Here is a 22,685-nt window from a genome sequence, read left to right as displayed (position 1 = left end):
ACATCAAACCTTCGGTTGTGTGTGTGTTGGGTTGTTTTTTTTTTTTTAATATTTTAGGGTTCTGATCTGTGGGAACAGACCCTGTTGTAAATAACCACTATTCGAGTCGTGGCAGGAGGATGGTAAAGCAAGAGGCCCCTCCAGAGCAAGCCCTGGAGCCAGGGAGGGGCCACGGCCCGTTCAGCTCTGAACCTGACCCAGGGAATGACCACCCCAGGAGTAAGCTAGCCTGAAGAAGGGCACCCAGAGACCACGGGAAGGGAGGCAGAGCTGGCTGGCTCGGTTCGTGGCTCGATGACGCATGAAGGAGATTACGTACGTTGTGCTCTTTATTGCCAAAAATAAAAACTTTCAAAAGACAACTACTGTTAATAAATAACCCTTCCTTTCTGTACTAGATTTCCGGTTTTCTCCAGGCTTCTCCTGCCAGGCTGCCTAATTAACTGTGTTGGGTGTGTGCCTACCTACAGGGCTAAGGGTCAAGGCCAGATCTTCATTAAGGTCCTTGTCCTCTCCCCTGCCCCCACCACACAAATTAAATCATCTGGCCATTGTTGGTGAAGATTGAAACTGATGGGTAGAGAACAAAATACAAGGTTTACTGGGGGGAAGAGGGGGATAGCCTAGGACTAACACTACTCTTAAGAGATTCTCAAATTCAGGACACTTGAGAATCTGAGTGAAAGGCCAACAGGGTGGCCGAGGCAGGGACTGGAAGGGCGCTCGTGCAGCCCGAGTCAGGATTCAGAGTCAGTCCTTACACACGAGCCTACAATGGTGAGCGCTCCAACTCATGAACAGAAAGGGTTCGAAGTAAAGAGCTGAAATGACCCAAAGGTGAGAGTCCAGCTCAGTGGTTGTCAACAGGGGAACCCTATGGCCCCCAAGGCACACTGGGAGACAGGGTGGAAGGAGTGTTTCAGGGAGCACTGCTGCCAACCTACAGGCAGGCCCAGGGATGCTAAATGAAGGGGAAAACTGTCCTGCCGGCAATGGCAGTGGCGCCCCCGGTGATCTGTAACCGATCGAGGCTGGCATGGACCTACCCCTCCCCGATGCTGCCTTGCTAACTGGTACCGAAGGCTTGCCAAGAAACTTGAGCAACAGCTGTCCAGTGCCCAGGAGCCAAAAAGAGTCTCAGAAGAGACCTGAAATCCAACTGTTTTGCTCAAACAGGTGAGCTGCAGCTAGTTTATGGTGAGGACGTCACTCTGGATCTCGTGGCTTAACTGGGTCTGTAAATCACTCAGCTTCTTCTTTAATCCAGAGAGGGCTGAAAGGACGATGGTCTCGGGGCGCAGAGAGCCACAAGACTCCACATTGTAGTAAAACCTGAGAGGCAAGAGTCCAGTGAGAGCCCTCCACAAAGCATTCAGGCCAGCGGGCCCCAGCTTTGGCCAAGGGCCTCCCTCCCTTCTGGTCCTGACTCCTTTCTCCCCATGAATTTGACCTTGTCCCAGGGTTGACCTCCATCCAGCTTCTTAAAAACAGTGGTCCCAGTGCACTCTGTAGGACCTCAAGAGGGCCACAGCGGCCTCAAAAAGATACTGTGTGACAATCTCAAAACACTTGTGTACAGACACACTCCACACTGAGGGGAAGGAAGATGATCAGCAGTGCCACTGCTCCTGACTGGAATGACCCGGGGACTGTTTTCATGTTTGTCACTAGAAGGCTTTGGACAGTCTGGGGCCCTAGGTTTGATCTTATGTTGGTCTTTCTTTGGGGGCTGAATAATCACAAAAGGAACAGTCTGTATAACTGGAGGGCCCCCTTCTCCCAGTGACCAAAAGGGAACTTAAGGGGGGTTCAGCAGTTACCGGCCCCTCCTCAGCTGAGGGGAACTGGACAGGAGGGAAAGGGGCTCCCTAACTCAGAGGCTGCACCAGACCTGTGACCTTCGAGTGCCAAACTAGGGTCTTACCTCTCTGGCTTGCCGTTGGGGTCATAGGGTGCCTGCGACTCATCCTCATCCAGCTCTGAGTACTCACTCTTTGGCCTGAGGTCAAACAGAGGTCAGCACAGGGTTGCTATGGCCGCTTTCAGGGGACCCGTGTCTCCTAGTCAGGCTGCCCCATCTGGGTCACTAGGAGCCACTTCCACACCCACCCACCCAGCCGGCCTTCAGCTCCCACCAGGAACATACCATTCCTCTGGCTTGGGGTACACCGTGTGCCTCAGGGCATTGTCAGGGTCATACTCAAAAGCCACTCCTGCAGTTGGGTTCCACTTGGCATGTTCCTTGCCAAAGCCTTTTTTGGCATAGGCTCGCAGTCTCAGCTCCTGGCCCTTTCTCAACTTGACGATGAGAATGTCTGTGGGGACAGGTGACAGTCAGTCGAGGGCCGGCAGAGGCACAGTTCTCCGGGTCTGACCTGCAGCCCATGGAAGACCAGACAACATGAGAGGCTGGGTCTGGTCTCTGCCTCTCTCGGGGTGCCTTACCGTCCTGCTCCACGTAGTCGTTGGGGTCATTATCTCGGTTCCTAGATGTCACCTGCAGGAAGTCCAAACAGAGGCATTTATTAGCAGCTGCTCATCTCACCCGGAAGTCTTCCAGCACCTCCAGGGATCCCGTCTGTGCTGTAACTGGCCTCTAACCCCTACAACCTCCTTAGTCAAAACAGTACCATGGTCTTCAAAAGGGTCCTAAGGGGGCAGAGGGCCCACAGCACCAATGTTTCTGCCCATCCTGGCAAGGGTCCAGAATCATTAGCCCTTCTAAGCATCAGGCTCACATTAAGGCAGAGGGTAACACAGGGAAGTTGGCATCTTCTAAGAATCCACCCCAATCTGGCCCACTGGAGCCAGAAGAACAGCAGAGGTCCCCACAGGGAAGGCCTTCCTGACCGGAATGACCCGGGGGCTGTTGGAGATGAGGTCTCGAGACGTGACATGACGCGTCTGGTCTTCGTTGCACCGCACGTCCAGCGTGAACTCCACCGAGCACTCGGGGCAGAACTCTTCACACGTGCAGTCCTGAGGTGGGAGAGAGACAGCAGTGAGTCTGTGGACAGACAGTGAAGTCTGGCTTGGCTCCCCGCTTCTAATACCCTGTCCTTGAAGGTTCTTCATCTGATGAAAGGGTGGACCACAGCCGCCAGTCTCTTGTCAGCTGTGTCCATCTACACACCACTCTTGGGCTGCTGAACGGCTCTTCCTCAGAGAACCAAGGCACTAACAGAGGAGGCTTTCAGCCCACACAGTTCAGTATCCATGAGCTGGCACTAGCTTGTGGATGCAATTACCACTTAAAACAATCTAGGGGACAATAGAAAAAGTACCTTTTAAGCTCCAGACTACTGACCTTTTCTAAAAAAGTTTCATACATTCACAAAAGCAGAGAAGGGTATAAGAGACTGCTACCACGTAAGTATCGCTCAGCTTTAATAGTTCTCAAGTTTGCTATTCTTTAAACTGATTCTTGAAACACTCCCGTCTTAAGAGACTAGCTGCCACCATTTAACGTCAGGCAAGAAGAGAGCTACTAGAATGTAGTCAAGCAAACTGTTTTCCCCTCATATTAGTGAGGAAAATCCAAGCTACTTTTGACGTTTTCAAGACGATGAAGGAAATCTATGGGCCACACCTGGCCAGCCTGTAATCACACACAGGTGGGACAGGAAAGCAGCCCAGACCCTTGAGATGGAATCACTCTTAGAAATATGAAATTAAAGAATCAAAATGTAATCGAAGACAAAAATATAAAAAGGTACTCAACCTAAAAAAAAAAAAGTACAATGAAAAGAGAAGAGTCTGTTCAAGAGATCAAGAGACTAAAGAGGTTTAACAACCGAATGCAGTGCATGCATCACAAACAGCCAATCAGGGGGAATTCCTTGCAGTCAGCGGTCAGGACTTGCCCTTTCTCTGTCAAGAGTGGGGTTCAAACCCTGGTAGGGGAATAAGATCTGGTAAGCCAAGCAGTTCAGCCAAATAAAAAAAAATTATGGACATTTTGAGGATAACTAGGAAAGTCTGAATTTAGACTGTATATAGATAGTACAAATCCACACTAATTTTCTTAGACATAATATTGTAGTTAGGTAAGAAAATATCCTTATTTTTAGGACACACATGCTGATGTAGTTAGGGGAGAAGTATCATGATTTCTGTAACGTTCCTTCAGATGGTTTAGCAAAAATCACAACATCTATATGAAACATAAAGCAAATATAGCAAAGTATCAACAACTGTAAATTAAAAGTGAAATGAGAATGAATATGTATTCTATTTTTAACTTTTCTGCAAATTTTAAGAAAACACAAATGAAAAATCCAGACCATCTTTATTCAGTAAATGCAATACTAGAAAAAAATTTAATGGAAGGAACTGTTCAGTCACGGGGGATGCATATCTTTATGTAAGATATGGACTAACTGCTCTTCAATCGGTGGTACAACTGTCTTTACCAATATATGTGATGTTTTATTTCTTAAAAACAGACTCTGGGGACATGAAGCAAAAATGATGAAATGTCAAAATGTGACAGGTGGTTTGGCGGCAGCATGCCTATTTGTTTTATTAGCTCCACACTTTGCTGTGTGCTTGAATATTAAAAAAAAAAAACACATATATGGACTTCCCTGGAGGCGCAGTGGATAAGAATCCACCTGTCAATGCAGGGGACACAGGTTCAAACCCTGGTCCAGGAAGATCCCACATGCTGTGGAGCAACTAAGCCCGTGCACCACAACTACTGCTGAGCCAGCAAGCAGCAACCACTGAGCCCGCGAGCCACAGCTACTGCAGCCCTTGAGCCTGGGGCCAGTGCCCGCAACGAGAAGCCACCACAGTGAGAAGCCTGCACACTGCAACCAGGAGTATTCCCACTCGATGCAAATGAAATAGCTCAAGCAGCAACAAAGACCCAGCACAGCCAAAAATAAATAAATAATAAAACAAACAGCAACACTCATATACATTTACAAAATACATCAAATTAGCCATTAGCACACCAAAATGATGTGCCCCTGGGAATACCAGAAAAGGGGTTGATTCAGGACCACCGAAAGCCATCAAGAAGGAATACTCTCAAGCTGTCAACTAACGCAGCTCTGATGAAAGGATACAGGTAACCTAATCCTGTCCTACACGTTCCCTAGTTCTGAGTCTGTTAATGTATCATGGAAGTGGCAAACGTCACCCCAGAAGAATGGAGCCATGTTTCAGGAAGACAACCCATAGGGTGAGGCATACAGCTGGCAGACAGCTGCTGCTCTGCAGAACAGTTCTCACTCCCTCTGCTCCTTGTCCTCACCCACTATCCTTCTGTTGATGCCCTTTAGCCTCCTAGGCCCCTGTCCCTGGGAAGAGATGCTCTGGAAAACATTGCACACCAGATGCTGAAGAGAAACAGCTCCACCCATTCGGTATAAATGAGCATCCAGGTGTATGTCCCCTCTGGCTAATGAGACTCTCTTATGCCCCTTGAGCCTCATCAATCTGTGGTCCCATCAGAACCAAAGACCGATGCCTGCCTTGGGCTCCAGACAACATCTCCACACTGTCTTTCTAAAAGCCAAAATTGAGATGGCAGCAAAAAATCTCCTTGAGAACTGAATTCCCTGCCTCCCCCGAGCTCCCCAAGCACACAGCATACCCGGGAGTACTGCAACTTGTCCACAATGTCATCACTGGTGAGAGGGATTAATCCTGGAAGACATAGAAAAGCACAATGAAGAAAGCAGGGGCCAAGGTGGAAGGAGTCCACAAGTCCCCTTGGGAGGGAGGACGCTTCTTCCTCTGACACTGGCACAGCCCCCTCCCTGTAACTCTCCAAACCCAGCACTCACCAAGTCTGTGAGCAATGAACTCATCATGAAGGACGGAGGAATTGGCATCAATCTGAACCCAGTCAATTGCTAAAGAATGAAGGAAGCAGAAAAAGCAGACGGGCAGATTAGCCACCAAATTTTCCAGATTTAAAAATCATCTGAAAGTGTTAGTTGCTCAGTCGTGTCTGACTCTTCGCAATCCCATGGACTGCAGCCTGCCAGGCTCCTCTGTCCATGGGATTCTCCAGGCAAGAATACTGGAGTGGGTTACCATGCTCTTCTCAGAGACTCTTCCCAACCCAGGGATTGAACCCCGGGGGCTTCCTGCACTAAGGCAGATTCTTTACCATCTGAGCTCCTCCAAATCATCTAGTGCGTACTAAATTGCAGAGGCCGAGTCAGGCTGCCAGAGACTCTGATTCCACAGCTCTGGAGTGGGGCCCAGGAAGCTGCATTTTAATAAGAACCACACACACACACCGCACCGCACTTCCCTGCTCAGGCAATTATGATGCAGAGTTCCCTGTATTACCCCAAAAACAATGACCTAAAGATACCACGAGAATGGGAATGTGTTTCTTAGAGCTGAATATTTCTGTGGGAAGCACTTAAATCTGCTACTCATGCCAACACCAGTAAGAACACAAACTATTTGGGCATTTGAAAGTTGGACAAACCTCAGAGAAGTAACATAGATTTATGGTCCACATCTCCTTTTGTGATATAATGACTAGATTACCCAAATTAATACTTTATTATCATTCAACCAAATCATGTTTACACAATTCCTTTAATGGGCAAGGCATACTAATCCCTACCAGCCATGAGCGAGGAGAACTGTAGTGTCACACACAGTTGACTTAAACACACATTTACTCATTCATTCATAAATATCTGTACATAAACAACTAAATTCAGAAGTCAAAGGCAGTGAGACCAACTGTCCAATGAGGGGCAGACACTAGGAACAGAGGACCAGACATGACCAGACCCCCACCTGCTTGTCCTTCTGCTTCCTAAACCTGAGCCAAGTAAGGACTAAGAGCCAAGCTTTTCTGTCTCTGCCTTTCCTCCCAATGGCCTGCCTTTAACCTCTCCTGTGCAGGATTAAAAACTCTGTGAGCTTCCCATAAACCAGGACTTGCCCACCCTCTGTGATACAGAGATGAACACTCTCTCCCGGGAAGAAGCTACTCTCTCCTAGAACTCTGTCCATACTTCTCTTAAGACACTTGTCTTAATTGCATTATATTTGTGTGCATCTTGCTTCCACTTCAAGCTTCAAAAATTCTTTGGGTCTTCAGATGTCTTAATTTCTGTATTCCTAACTGGGGTCTGGATTGCAAGAGATGCTTCATGCTACTTATGGAAAAAGTGGCGCTTGAATGTCAGTGTCTAAAGCACAACTGCCTCATTTTACTCATGATGAAACTAGGGTCCTGAGACCCCACGGGGTGATTAGGCAGAGAAGGAGAACCAACACTCCAAGCTCTGAGTTGAAAAAGTCTCTGGAGGGTGGTAATGGTGGAAAAACTACAATGTCCTCTGCTTACCAAACAATTGGCCTGTTTATCTCTTAGGAATTTGCACACTTGATGCGGTAACTATGGCTTACATCTCTTTTTCCTAAACCAAACTCTGAGTTAACACTCAGAAAATATTTGTAGTGTATCTGTAGACAGGCAGAACACCCAGTGAAAAGTGGCTGGAAGAAAAGCAGAAACAGATCCTTTCTCCTCAAAGCGTCAAACCCACTGCAGCTATGGTTCTCCTTAAACCCTAAAAGAATCTGCCTGCAAATGCAGGAGGAGAGGGTCTGATCCATAGGTTGGGAAGATCCCCTGGAGGAGCAAATGGCAGCCCACTCCAGTATTCTTGCCTGGAGAATCCCATGGACAGAGGAGCCTGGTGGGCTACAGTCCATGGGGTCACAAAGAGTCGAACACAACTGAGCAACTGAAGGTGAACTCCTAAAGAACCCTGTACTTTACAGCTCTGCGTTTCCAGTGCCTAGCACCACTGCCTGGATGCTCCCGAAATGCAGCTGACGGAACAGATTCACATCTACCGGTACTGGAGACTCACTGAACATAAGGCACAGAGATTATTACCCTTAATCGTTAACGTCGCCCTGACAACTGCTATTAGCGTCCGAACACTAGAGAGGGGGCTGCAACAGAGTTTAATAGCTTGTCCAAGTTTCGCAGCGATAGTAAGTGAAAACAGTTTCTGAGTCCCAGTCCACAGACTCCTGAGCCCATGCGCTTCACCAACGCACGGAAAAGAATGGAACAAAATAAATAGCCCGTGGAACCAGAGAGGTGGCCAGAATGGCCCTGGGCCAAGGGCAAAGGGCCCGATCAAGTCTCCAGCACGACTGTTCTCTTAGCGCCCCCAGTCCGTCGCTCAAACCAAGGCTGGAGGCAGGAGCTGCAAGGTAAAGGGAGAGGTGGGGTGGGGGGAGAGAGAGGCCTGGTAGCCCCGGCAACGAGATTGGGGTCGCTTACCTATTATGGGCACCTCAGCGATGAAGACCCTCCGGATAGAATTTGCCACCCTGAGGAATGAAAACCAAGCGGCGTGTGGGTACCCCAGCCTCGACAGGCCGGGGTCGCGCCCCACCGTGCCCAAAGCGGAAGCCCTGGCCCGGGAGCCAGTTCTGAAAAGTCACGACGTCCCGCAGGCCGGGGCCCCCGGCTTTCCAGAACCGCCAACCTCTTCCCCCAGCAGTCTTACGCCAGGTCCGTGTTCTCGATGATGAACTTGACATTCTCGTCGGTGAGCTCCGTGATCCGCACTGTGGGCTGGTTGGCGTACGGCATCGCGCCCCACCGCTCGCTCGGCCTCTGGCGTCAGCTCTGCCCGGCCTGCGCACCTCCGCCAGCGGAAGTCCGTCAGCGGGGCCTCGCCACTGGCGCGGAGGGGCGCTCACAGCGCCGCCTGCTGCTCGGAGGCCCGAAATTTTCTACCCACCCCTCCCACCACCTTCTTGAAGAGGCGCCAGGTTCAACCATTCGGAGGGCGATTTGGCAAAGCATGCACACATCCTTGATTCCGCAGTAACACTTCTAAGAATCCATACTGCACAAACATTTGCAGTTGTAAGCAAACATACATGTACAGGGACGTTCACTGCAGCTGCTGCTGCTGCTAAGTCGCTTCTGTCGTGTCCGACTCTGTGCGACCCCATAGACGGCAGCCCACTGGGCTCCGCCGTCCTGGGATTCTCCAGGCAAGAACACTGGAGTGGGTTGCCATTTCCTTCTCCAGTTCACTGCAGCAGTCTGTAGCAAAAGATAGATAAAACTTGCCCATTGACAGAGACCTGGTTAAACATACAAACACAGGAATACTGTGTAAAAAACTGTGTAACATTTAAAAGGATGAAGTGTGTAAATTCATGGAAGAACTAAAGTACAGTTGGTCCTCCATATGCAAGGGTTTTGAATCCAACCAACTGAAGATAAAAATTCCATAAAGTTCCAAAAACAAAATAAATTTGCTGCACGACCAGCAATTATTTATATAGCATTTACAACTATTTACCATAGCATTAAACATTGTATTAGGTACTGTAAGAAACCTAAAGATAACTTAAATTATATGGGAGGGCACATGTAGGTTACATGCACAGAGTACGCAGTGCCTTAAACAGCCTGGAAAGAGTTTGATGGGTCTTTTTTTGCTTTTGGTTGTGCCACATCCATGTCCCCTGAAATGAAGTACAGTCCTAACCATTGGACCGACAGGGAATTCCCAGGTGGCAGCAGGTTATACAGAGAAGTCCTAAAATAGAATTTGGCAGGGGACAACATGTAAGGGGCAGAGAAAGAATAATCAGAGGGGATAGAGAGGCGTTTGCCTTAGCAAGGAGTGACACCTGAGACAGAGAAGAAGAGCATTAAGGGGACCCTAGCACTAACGCCTGTATCATCTCAGTAAATTAAGGTTGTCTGTTGAGTGTGAGATGGATGCTATAAAAGATAAAAGAGGGAATGGAACAAAATATGGGATAGCTACTGCAGGCAACTTGACAGGATGTCAAGATAAAAGAATTAGGTGCAGAAAGGGCCCAGAGGAAAGTGCACAAGAGACAGGAAATTCCTACTAGCCATTACTCCCATCATCATTCAGTCTACTTGGGTAGGAGACAGCAAAGCAGAAGACAGATGGCTGCTGAGTGCTGCGTGTACCAAAATGGTGAAGCCCCAACTCCTAATGTGAGGATACTTGGAAATGGGGGTCTTTATGAGGTCCTGAGGATAGAACTCTCAGGAGATTAGTGCTCTAACAAAAACAGGAAGAGGCAACAGAGCACACTTGCATGCTCTCTCTGTTGTGTGAGAATGTAGGGAGAAGGTGGCCATGTGTGTCAGGAAGAAAGCACTAAGAATCAAGTTAGCTGGTACCTTGATCTTGGACTTCCAGCTTCTATAACTGTGAGACATTTCACCACAGCAGCCTGAACAGACTTATACAAGTCTGTTCAGGGGCTGAACAGAATTAACCGGACTTAAATAGGGGGCCCAGCCAGCACAGAGGCTGAATTTGTAAAGCTAAATACTGTGTCAAGGAAATAGTCAGTGATGGGCAGGAGGAGCCAAAGAAGCTAACCGGGAGGGGGAAAGACCCCTGTCACCCACATTTTACTGAAGGGAGACCCGGGCCCACAGGTGCAGAGCTGTCATAGCTGCCCAGCAATGTCACACAGCACCGGGACCCTAACTCAGGTCTCCTGACTGCCAGTTGCAAGCCTTCTCCAAAACCCTGCTCTCTGCTTCTGGGGTCTTGGACAGCTGCCATGATCTGTATGGAAATTCCCTACACAACAGGAAACTGCTTCAAAGATATTTATTATAATATTTTACAGACTCTAAGTTCACTAATAACCCTGCAGTGAGTGCTGTTTTAACATGACACAGGGCCTGGGACCACACCTCTGGCCAGGCTGAGCACTGGCAGGCACCTGTCTCAGGTGAGGCAGCCTGCCCGCGGGGTTTCCCGGTGCAATGACTCAGGACACTGGAGCATGAAAGGGCAGCATGGAACCCACAGGCCTGTGCTGTGCTGTGGGGGAGCTGCCACCGGGGGTGGCCTCAGATCCGGACTCTGACTTGGGAGCCCCAGAGGCAGGTTAAGACATGGTCAAAGTGCCTGAGAGACCACAATAGGGATGTGTTGGGTTTCCATGATCTGAATGCTTGATTGAGTGCCGCATTTTTCAGTCCCACAGCTATGGTGCCAAAAGGCATCAGGAGGCCTGGCCTGGCATTAGGAACTGAAGAAGTGGCCCAACTCTGGGCTACACCTGTGCTGTCCAGTGCCCTGTGGTTCCCAGGTGGCTGTGGTAGTGCTGCAGAGTCCTTTGGCGCTTTCTCGGTGACACCCTGTTCCATGGATGGCACCTTGTATGTTTCAAAGCCCTTTGGATACATCCGTGGGTTTTCTTCCGGGTACTCTAGCTTACAGCCCTTCTTGCTCACCGGCGCTGGTTTAGACCTGTCAGGTTCTTGAGCTGACAACAGGATGGAAACAGAGAATGATGAGACCTGGCCCTGCCCCCAGGACTCCAATGGCAAAGACTGAGATTTCTGAGGCAGCCTGTGTGGCTATGATGCAGAGATCTGATGTACCAGGGTCCCAGGCATAAATTATGTCTTCATGCCAGTAACAAACAGAGGTGAGATATTTGGGATCTAGAGATTGGGACTGAACCACTGCCAGTCGTAAGATTAGTTTCCCCAATTTAAGGCTACAAAACTACTTGGGGTGAGTGACATGCGTGAGGATCATGGGACTGGAGCCAGCTGGGCAGGGACAAGACGGGCGGTACTCACCGTCACTGCTGCGCCCATGAGTCCTTGCACCAGGGCCTCTCCGGTGGACTTGACCTAGGAGTCAAGAGTTAGGTTCTCTCAGGCCCCCACCACTGCTCAGACGTGAGACAGGGAGGTCTGATCAGTAGGCTTACTAGCCCCAACAGGTAGAATCAAGAGGGCCTGTGTCCTGGAAGAAGAGTCTACAGATAACACAGTAACAAAGGGACCACATGTGGCTTTTAGGGAAGGGCTGGGGTGAGGAAGAACCAGTCAGGCTCCCTGTGAAGGCCCTGGGGACTGTCAACTGAGGCCCAAGAAGAGCAAGAGAACAGACAGGTGACGAGTTTGGCCCAAGAGGACAGAGCGCTTAGTGAGGCAGCTTCCCAGATGCCGAGCCCCGAGCTACCTGCTTGGCAGTGTGGCCCATGTTCATTGCATCGCTGATTCGGTTTTCCAGAAAGCGCCAGGTGTCCTCGAAGTCTGGGGAGGAGTCCTGCATCATCACCAGCTCAGTGGTATTGTAGATGCCAGCCAACACTGCTCGGCGGGTATACCAGTTAAACTGCAAAGAAACCCATCCAGGGGGATAGGTCACCACTGTTGCTGCAGGCTGGGGGAAGTCTGAGTGATTCCTACCCAAAGCCCCTGGCACTCCTGGGCTCCCTCCTAATTTCCCCTTTCCTTCACGGATACACGTGGCCCTCTGGACAATGTGGCTGTTCCCAAACTAGGCTGGGTGTCAGAATCACCTGGGAGATTGAAAATGCAGGCTCCTGGGCCCAACCTCTTAGAGCCCAGAGTCAGCAGGTCCGAAGTTAAGTGCCAGGATCTGGATGTTTATTAAGCATCCCATATGATTTTGCCATCCCATGGACAGAGGAGCCTGGTAGGCTGCAGTCCATGGGGTCGCGAAGAGTCGGACACGACTGAGCGACTTCACTTTCACTTTTCACTTTCATGTATTGGAGAAGGAAATGGCAACCTACTCCAGTGTTCTTGCCTGGAGAATCCCAGGGACGGGGGGGTCTTGTGGGCTGCTGTCTCTGGCGTCGCACAGAGTCGGACACGACTGAAGTGACTTAGCAGCAGCAGCGTGATTTTGCTACATCTGCTGTTTTGAACCCACCAGTGAAAAGCCCACGTCTCTGGACATCTAGGTATTTCCCTGGTGGCTCAGATAGTAAAGAACCTGCTTGCAGTACAGGAGACCCAGGTTCAATTCTTAGGTTGGGAAGATCCCCTGGAGAAGGGTATGGCTATCCACTTCAGTATTCTTGCCTGGAGAATTCTGTGGACACAAGGAGCCTGGAGGGCTACAGTCCACAGGGTCACAAAGATCTCATATAATTTTCAGGCTTCCCTGGTGGCTCAGATGGTGAACAATCTGCCTGCAATGCAGGAGACCCAGATTTGATCCCTGGTTAGGGAAGATTCCCTGCAGAAAGGAATGGCTATCCACTCCAGTATTCTTGCCTAGAGAATTCCATGGACAGAGGACCCTGGCGGGCTATAGTCCATGGGGTCTAAGTTCCAGGGAGGCTCTGTGATCAGGCAGTTGTGACCAAACCTTGTGTCATCCATCAGTGATGTGAGGGCTTGAGGCAGCATCAGGGACAGACTGGAACACCTGGGAGGAGCTGAGAGTTCGGGTCCTTCAGCAACTTCTGGCTGTGGCTGTCCTGGCCAATCACTCTTCAGAGCACTAGCTTGGCTGCTTCCTGTTTTACCTCCCTGATTTCTGGGCTTTCTAATTTCATTTTCCAACCATCTCTGTTGGTGGTATATTCCCGTATGAGGCAAGTTTATTAAAGCACTTTGTTAGAACTGTGGTGGAAGCATCTCTCTGCCTTCCATCCTGGATCCCACCAAGTACCATCGCATATTAATTTCTTTTATGAAGGTGTAGATATATACATGTGTATACACATTTTTAATTTTCTACCAGAAATATGATAGTATTAATAAGTCAGATTCTTTCCGGCTTCCTGTTTAGAGGCTTATTGATCTCTGAGCAAAGCAGGCCAAGATGGGCTGTAGGGAGGGAGTTTCTTTTTAAAGCAATGTCTTAAAAAAAAAAGTCTTAGAGGATGTCTCTACGGGCATCCTTTTTTAAAAAAAATCAGTCTCATAAAAGACATACATGGAGGAAGTCTGCCATAGAATCTAAATTTTAGGAGACTGAGGGGAAACTGGTTATAAAACGGTAGCCCAGTCAGCCCTCTGATGCCGTGTGTCACACTCTGGGGGGAAGGAGCACTGATGTGTGGATATAGCACTGGTCCCTGAATGAAGAGGACCTAGAGGCTACTGTGGCTTGTTGAGGGACCCTCCTCATACGTTAAACTCTCCTTCCTAAGATGGGAATGACTCTGGAGTCCTCCTGAAGGGATGTGTGATCAAAGAAATTTCACAAACTTCTGGAGAAAATGCTTAACCCAGCCGTCCCCACCCCCTGCGGGCCTGAGGAGAGCACTCACGTCAGTGGACTGGTCCCCAGCGTAATGCCACATGTCATCCACCATGCTGGTCAGCAGGTTCAGGCTGGGTGGGATGTTGTGAGGGAGCATGAGGATGCTGAGGGCCTGGGGAGAGACAACACAGGAAGGGGTACTTGCACACCGGTAATGACAGCGCCTCACTGTTTGGTAGAGGTAGTAAGGGGCCCACCCAGCCCTCCTTCTGAGACGCACCATCTCCACCCACAGCTGTGAGCTCCTGGCATCTAAAGCTCCCTCCCAACTGCGGCTTATGGGAGCCGGGGCAGAGTACCCTCTGCTGCTCAACCAGATCCTCAATCCCTGGCATGTGAACTTGGGAATGCAGACAGCCAGGTCTAGCCTGGTATCTTTGAGTAAGGATGGAGGAGGGCACCCCCATTCTGTAACATGGAGAAAGAGGCAGGGATAGGAGGGGAGTCTGGGGGAGGTTTCTAAGCCCCGATTCTAGGCCATCCCGGAGCGCAGCAGCATTCCTGCCCTTGATGCCCTGCCGTAGCTCATGATAAACTCCTTCCAGTTTTTTTTTTCTCTAACTCAAACTGATTTCTGTTACCTGAGACCTCAAAATCCTTTCATATAAGCAGTGGCACAACCCAGAGATGCCTCCATTAGCAGGTATCAACACTGGACAGTCCGAGGGTTGTCACTTTACCAACTCTGAAACCCACTGGCTGTGGCCTTGAGAGACATCCCCAATTGGCTGGAAAGTTATCTTGAAATAGCCCAGGAGGAAACACGCTTAATAAGAAGGCAACCAGAGCCTACTTCATGCACTTGTGTGGCTTTAAATGCAAGGTGGAGTGAGTAAGTCCACAAAATTGAGCATGCGAGCATGGGCAGGGGGTGGGCCTTGACTCTGGGCTGAACTCTCTCACACCTGGCGCACAGCTGAAATTAAATGCCCAACCATCTCCCAGCTGGGCAGCGGACACCAGTTGATCTGTGGGTTCTCTCAGTTCTGATATATATTGACTTTCTTAACCGAGAATGGCCCACATTGTGACACACTTTGAAAAGAGGAGGAAAAATGGAGCTTTAGAAAAGTTGGGGAAAGCCCTTGGAATGAACACTCCAATTCTCTAAGTGTCACACTGACAAACTGAAAAGAAGCCCCACTCCCCTGAGATCTAGAATGCGAAAGGGCTGTTAATGATGATGGTCAGTAAAATCTTCTGACTTTTCTCATCTCCTTCATGGAGCCCTCCTCACCAAAAACCCAGTGACATACTCGGGCCACTAGCAGCCCACCAGGACGTGATCTAGGACCAGGCCGCTCACATCTCCAGGAACTGAGACACAGGCGGCTCAGAAGGCCCTCTCTTTGGCTCTCAATCTGACACCTACTGTACCAGTGCACCTCGCACCCCTGGGTCTGCGGAGACCAGCAAGCTAACTTCTGAACATTGTGCCAGACCTTCCGCGTGAAGGTGCTAAGAATCATAAACAGGAACACACTGTCACCCTGGGGCCTGGATGTGGGTGGACCATGTACCCGGGGCCAATGCTGAATGTACGGGATCAACATTCTCAGTCTGGTTTCCACAGCATCCCTCAAGAACTTGTCTGTTTTCTTCTTCCTGGAAGAGAGAAAAGAAAACAGAGTGTCTCTGGGTCGAAGGCAGGGGCTCAGTGCTACCCTGTCTACTCGGTTCTAGCACGGAGGGGTCCACCAGCTAGAACAAGACAGGCAGCTACATTTCTGTCCCATTGGAGCAGCTGGGGTGCTCAGCGCTACCCTGCAGGCTCTGCTTGGACTGGCCTCCTCGGGACAGCTGGTGGGGTCCAAGTCCTCCCATCCTTAGCTGCTACCCCGAGCAATGATGCTGTGGGACTTACTCTGCCTGGCCCAGCTGTACCAGCTTCTGCTCCTCCTCCAGGACATGGGTGAGCCGAGCATTGCACTGGGTCACGAAATGCAGGATCAGCTCACTGCCGTCATCCCCAAACATGCTGGCGGCTGCACTGGAGAGACCCAGGGACTACAGAGGGGGAGGGGGAAAACAGGGAAGTGGCGGGCAGGTGCAGTGGTCACTGGCTGCCTGTTCATCACTAGCACCTCTTCTCCTGGCACCAGAAGCTTGGCTTTCAGTGCGACACCTCCACTCCTCATTCTTGGTCCATGTGATCTGGGAGAAGCTGAGCACTCGTCCCTCCACACTCCATCAGGCCCCCGGGTGTGATGCAAAGTAGGGGATTCAGGCCGGCACGTGTGGAGTTCACAGCGCCTAGTTCTGGGACATGCACGTGACCAAATCTAGTCCTATGAGGCTGCCTCTGGAATTCCGCTAGTACCGACAGGGAAGAGGGACTCTCTCTCTTCTGGGGTTGCTGACTCTCTCAACTCATGGGAAGCCCCTGCTGAGAATGAAGCTCACGGACGGGAAAGCAAAGCATATACACCATGGAGACAGCTCCCAGCAGCACAAGATAAGAACGCTGAGCCAGAGCCACTTTCAGACTTTTCTGTTATTAAATGAGCTGAAACACTCTGTCTTGCTTGAGCCAGTTCAGAGTTGAGTTCTAACACTTGTAACCTAGAATTTTAACTGTTGTGAAAAGGGCCTTGGAAAAAGCACTGTCTTTCTAGCTCACTTAACCTAAATCTCTTGGAAAGTAGGTCTCTCAGTTATTAAAAAAAAAAAAAAAACCCACAAACTTTTCTCACTGAGTTGTCAAGGAGTTATTTAACAAAGCCACAGAGGCCTTTTACTACTCCTGTTAAACAACAGTCACTGAGAAGCTACAGTCGGAAGAACCCTGATGACAGCAGGGACGGAGGACAGAAAGAAACAAAAAGACTTAAAAAATCCCCACCATTGGGAGTCGGGAAGGAATTCTCTTCTGGCGGAGGTACCCAGCCTTTTTGGGCTTCCTTGGTGGCACAATGGTAAAGAATCTGCCTGCCAGTGCAGGAGAACAGGATGAGAGCTACTCTCTGTAGGTGCTACCTTGAGGATACCTTAATGTTCTCTTTATCCTTTCGGCTACCTGGTTACCAATGTCACATCTAGTTAACAATGCTTCGTGTTAAATTCTCTCTATTCGAGTGATTTCTTCTGATTGACGCACTCCCTGAAAGACCAACTCCGCTTCTCAGAATCTGTCCTGAAGAAACCAACCAGAAATGTACTTAATTATGTCATACACATAGGTTTATAATACTAAAAAAAAATCAGAAACAACCCAAATGTTTATCAATTGAGTTCAAGTAAATACAACAGGTATTATGCAGCCGTATGAACAGAGATATGCAGAGTGGGGCGAAAAAAAGCCAGGTAACCATAGAATAATCAGTTGACTCAGATTTTCCCAAACAATCCTGTTACATTTCTGTTCTCTACAGGTGCTACATCTTTCTCTAATGATTCTCTCAAACCTTCCCTGCCACCTCCAAATCTTTGTCTCTTACCACTTTTTCCTAACTTCAGGTTCATGAGACAACCACGCCTACTTCAGAGAAAACAGAAGCGATTCCCTGGGAACCCAGAAGATTCTTCTAAAACGAAATCTGCAGCTGTCTTCTCCAGCTTTGCCTCTAATACATCGAAGGCCAGTCTTTCCACCTGTTTTCTGGACTTCATAAGTCTTGCCTTCAAGGAACCTCACATTTGTAATTTTGCCATTTCTCCTGTATCTTTACCATCACCCGTGTTTCTGCATCATCCGGCTCCAACTTCCATCCCACTTCCCCCGCTCGTACACTAGCTCATACACTAGCTTGTACACTAGCTCGTACACCAGCTCCCCTCTACCCGTCCCTGCCACACGCCTCTCCATTTCCTTACCCTCCACTCACTCCTCAACCCACCCCGTTACTGCTGACCTGTACTCCCCTCCGATGGCTGCTACTGCAGTCACCGATGTCTAGTAGCTCCGCCCACATGTTGCTGCTTGGCCTCCAGAGCAGGCTCTTCCACCTCAGTCTCCTTTGCCACCCCACCCTGCTTCACCCACCCTTCAATGTCAGTGGTCCCCGAGAACCTAGACTCCTCTCTCTTTTCACATGACACTCCTGGCACACTCACACTCGTGCCACCCGAGGCAATCTCACTCACGTCCCTGGTTTAACGATCACATACATATACTCTAGTCCAGGCAGCTCCTCCAGTTTCAGGCCTGTATGCTCGAGGTTTCCCAATGGCTGACCCAAAGATCCCTCAGACACAACAAAGCTCAGGACTGTACCCATGATCCGTCCCCAAACTTGGACCTCTTCAGGGGCCCTAATCTTAGAAAATGGCACCGCCACACATGCAAACTGACAGGCAACTCTGTCACTCCCTCCTATGTCATTCTACCACCCGTCTCCATGTTTACTGCACTGTTCTAGGTCAGAAAGCCCTCCTCTCTCCTGCATGACTGGCAGCAGGCCCCAGTGACTCGCTCTGCCTCTAATACTTCTTTCATCCAGCAGCCAAAATGATGGTTTCTGAAATGTCAAATTTAATCCCATATCTTCTGTATCTCCAGGTGGGGCTAGTGGAAAATAATCCACCTGCCAATGCAGGAGATGCAGGTTTGATCTCGGTGTTGGGAAGAGCCCCTGGAGCAGGAAATGGCAACCCACTCCAGAATTCTTGCCTAGAAAATTCCAGGGACAGAAAAGCCTGGTGGCTACAGTGTATGGGGTCGCAAAGAGTCGAACACGACTAGGGACATATCTCCAATTATTCTTAGGACAAAAGACATTGTAACTCTTCAACGCGACCTTTGGATCTTGTCTGATTTGGCCTCAACTGACCCTTCCCCAGCCTCACTCAGCTCAGATCTCTTCCATCACACTACTTATGATCTGCCTTTAAAACCTAACTCTCAAGATTCAAATGCATGGTATATTCTTTTTATATTAAAAAATAATCTAAAAATAAAGCCATTTCTACTCTACAGAGGAAAAACAAGCAAAACCAGAATATCTGATAGCAGTGAGGGGTTCCGGGACTCTGAGCTGGGCTGGAAGAAAGTGTGAGGCCCTCTTCTCTGGCCGGTATGACTCCCTCCTGGCTGACCCGGTCAGGCCTCCCTGCCCACACCCATACACACCTGGGCTCCTTCTGCAATGGCCTCTGCCGTCCACCCATGGGCGGGCACAAACTCCAGGGCTGCTGTCAGGATGCGGTGCTGCAGCTGCTCCTCACTCTCATAGTCCTCCTCCTCCTCCCCGCCCTGGTCGGTGTACCTGAGACAGACAGGGGGAGAGTTCTCACTCCTCCTCTCACCGCCTCCTGCCGAGCGATGCAAAATGTGCCTGGCCAGAAACCACAGGCGCTGTGCTTCCTCTCAGCGTGTGTCGGGAGGACATTTACTTACCTGTCAGTATCAGTCTGTGAACGCCGACAGAGCAAAAATCACATCATCCTTCACCTCCCAGAGAGTCACCGAGAGAAAGGAACCAGTGAGCAAGGAGGTCACGTGATAGGAAGGGACACGCTCTCGCAGCACCCTGGATATCCCAGTCTATAGCCTCATGGCACCGTTTCTTTATCTAGATTTGCACCAAACTGTAATCCATGAGGACAGGGACAATGGTGACATTACTCACAGGGCCTGGCACAAAGAAGACCCTCTGAACTGAAATGAAAAGGACATTCAGTGCAAAACCGGAAAACTGACTGGGGACTCTCATTTCAGAGCCGGAGGAGCTTCTCAGGGGCAGGATTAAGTAGACAGAACGTATCTAATGGAGACGGAAATTATTATCTCCTTTCTGCCAGGCAATTTGGCCCCACAGGTGTGAACAAAATTCATAAGGTGCGTAACCTTTGACTCCGTGCTCCCACTGCTAATAAAATCACACACTTGATCACACCATTTTTCATGATGTGAATGAAATCTAAATATCCATCAATAGAAGGTCAAATAAATTTTGATACTGCCATTTGTTATAATATTATGCAACAATTAAAATCATACAATCTGTGAAAAGACATTAAAGATGTCCTGCTGAGTGAAAAAACAGGCTCTGGAACAACAGGTATAGTATACAGTGTAATTAATCATTTATAATATACATAGGGCTATATATGAATTGCTTAGAGAAACATCTAAAAGGATAATCACAAAAACGTTAGCAGAGTTATTCCTTGGTTTGTGATTTCTGGTAATTTTTTTGTTTGATTTTTGTGAACGTCTTTGTATTGTTCAGAACATTTTAGAATGTATAGGCACCATTTTCATAAAATAAACAAACAAGTTCTTTCCAAAGATAGTTTCGAAAATGATGAAAGGTGTGAAGAGGGTGGAGAGCAGAAAGAAAGGAGAAGCACAAATTCACCCAGGCACTTAAAGTGGACAAAATGGGTGGGCAGGTGTTCTGATGCCTACCTGGGGGGTGAACGCAGAGCCTCTGGATTGGGTTCCTCTGCGCCCTGCGCCTCAGACTGTTGCTGAAAAGAGGGCGGGGGTTGATTCTTCTGCTGATCCAAAGACCTTAGCTGCATAGCTGAAGCACGGAAGGCACGTGGGGCCAGGGCTGGTCGGCAGTGGGGCACTGAAACAGAAACTGAGCTGATCAGTCAAGGACACTCTTGACTCAAAAGCAGACCCTTTGAGACCCAGAGTGGTAGGAGGGATGGAAGAAAAGCAGAGGAAAGCCAGAACCAAGTGCTGGATCCTAGACACAAATCTTAGGTAAACTGGGAACCTTCTGACATGGGTTCCCATGTGGTGGCAAAAGTATAAACCAGGAGAACACCTGTCTTCTAGGCATGTTTCCATCATTTGTTAGGTTAATGGACAAAGAGCATGACTTTAAAATATGCAAATTAAGAGAAATAATCTCTATTTACTCAATGAGAATGCTGTGAGGCTCAAACAAAAAATGAAAGTGACTTAAAAATGTTACATACTTATATATCATAGCAAGAGCACTGGACTAGAAATTAGGTCTGAGTACCGACTCCCTAGTGTTTATTGGGTGTCTGTTTTCTCATCTGCAATACTGCAACAGCCCCATTTACTTCAGGCAAGGGCTTTTAAAAGGTACAGTACTGTGTTCACTAAGGAAAGGCTAATACTACGGTTTTCTTTCCGAGCATTTATACAAAAAAATTCAAACACACAGACAAGTGGAAAGAACTGTGGCATGAATGCCTGTATATCCACTACCTAAGTTCTACACGGCTATCCATTACTCTTCCTACATTAATCTATTTCTTGATGCATTTGTCGCAAACTTCAGTATTCTTTATTTCTAAACATTTCAGCACACACATCCTTAACTAGAGTTAAAATTTTTACTTTTCTTTTATTGAGGTGACATATATATTCACCTGTTTAAAATTTTTCACTCTAGTCTTGCCTGTCCAAGAATTTCATCTATATAGAATTCCACTGTAGGTTCTGTATTATGTATAAGACTTTTTTTTGCCCAGAATATCTTTTAGATTGATTCATATTTTTGTGTAGATCAGTAGGTTGTTACTTTTTTACTGCTCAGTAGTATTCCATTAAGAAACACTATTCCGTTGGGCTGTTTCAGTGTTGGCTATTATAAATAAACGTGTTATGAATGTACTTGTTCAAATCTTGTTGCGGACATATGCCTTCATTTCTGTTGGGTAAATATCTAGGAGATTTTCTGGTCACAGGCATTATTTGTACTTCTACTGAATATAGGTTGGAGTTATGTATAAAACAGCACTCATTAAAGAAAAAAAAATCTATGGACCAACTCAGAAAACAATGATTTTTAAAAGAAACACAGCATGCGACAGGTGAAAATATCAATTATTTTAGTATATGCACAGAAAAAAATGGAGCAAATATTCATAAAACTTTGAAAAGGGTCTGGGAGATCCCAAAGCAATATTGCAGAACCACTGCAGTCCAGATTTCAGGTGGACTACAGGAGATACAAAAGAACATTATTTCATCAGTTATATACTTATATATGTTAATACATAATTTACTTATGGGAGGTGACATTTGTTTTCCATTTATGGTAGTGATATAAAGGTCAATATTTTTATAAAATCAGACATATAAACAAAACTACTGACTATATGGAGACAAAGGTGATACGTAGATACTGAAGAATTACTGAAGTGGTGGGGAAATGACTGCCTTAGGAAAAAGTATTAATAGACGAGGGGCTCTCTATGGCTGTTTCCTGTGATCAGGACCCAGGGATTTGAGATCAGAGTCAAGAGACTTGGGCAAGTGTGCCAGTCTGTAACAGACGAGCTGTGTCATCTTGGGCGCCCACAGCCCTCTCTCAGGCTCCGTCAACTCCGTGAAATGGGAATGACAGGCCCTTCCCTGATGCTCTTGCTCCTCACAGGTCGAGAACGTGGTCAGAAGCCAGCCAGGCGACCACTTCAAGCCCGGGTCGCCGGCGCGAGCCGTTATGCCCTTCACCTCACCTTGCCCTCGAGCCGCCCCGAGGCTTCTTCAGCCCCTCACCCAGACCAGGTCGGTTCCCACCACCCCACCCCTTCCCTCCCCTCTCCCGGGCTCGGCCGCCCCCTCACCGGGCAGGCACCGCAGCTGAAGGAGCCTCCAGCCCGCCCGGCGTAGGACGCCAGAAAACGCCACCGTCGCCGCCATCTTGGAAGTGGGCACGCCGCCTACGGCGATGCAATGGCAGCGCTGAG

At 48.6% G+C, this 22,685-nt stretch overlaps 2 protein-coding genes across 2 annotated transcripts; both read right to left on the bottom strand.

Moving 5' to 3' along the window:
• Window positions 1–307: 307 nt before the first annotated feature.
• POLR2C (RNA polymerase II subunit C) lies at window positions 308–8,674 on the bottom strand. The gene is made up of 9 exons (XM_061387311.1): window positions 8,514–8,674; window positions 8,285–8,334; window positions 5,796–5,864; window positions 5,603–5,655; window positions 2,851–2,979; window positions 2,446–2,497; window positions 2,147–2,315; window positions 1,925–1,999; window positions 308–1,332 (listed from the first exon to the last, which is right to left on the bottom strand). Exons 1-9 carry the CDS (start codon window positions 8,597–8,599, stop codon window positions 1,188–1,190), a joined length of 828 nt encoding a protein of 275 aa, XP_061243295.1. The 5' UTR covers window positions 8,600–8,674; the 3' UTR covers window positions 308–1,187.
• Window positions 8,675–10,611: 1,937 nt separating this feature from the next.
• On the bottom strand, window positions 10,612–22,638 carry COQ9 (coenzyme Q9). The gene is made up of 9 exons (XM_061387307.1): window positions 22,563–22,638; window positions 20,416–20,581; window positions 19,135–19,270; window positions 15,931–16,073; window positions 15,587–15,671; window positions 14,074–14,178; window positions 12,003–12,158; window positions 11,615–11,668; window positions 10,612–11,292 (listed from the first exon to the last, which is right to left on the bottom strand). Exons 1-9 carry the CDS (start codon window positions 22,636–22,638, stop codon window positions 11,257–11,259), a joined length of 957 nt encoding a protein of 318 aa, XP_061243291.1. The 3' UTR covers window positions 10,612–11,256.
• Window positions 22,639–22,685: the final 47 nt, after the last annotated feature.

The sequence above is a fragment of the Bos javanicus genome, chromosome 18, assembly GCF_032452875.1.
Source record: "Bos javanicus breed banteng chromosome 18, ARS-OSU_banteng_1.0, whole genome shotgun sequence".
Lineage (NCBI taxonomy): Eukaryota > Metazoa > Chordata > Mammalia > Artiodactyla > Bovidae > Bos > Bos javanicus.
This window is presented reverse-complemented; position numbering and strand designations above follow the sequence as displayed.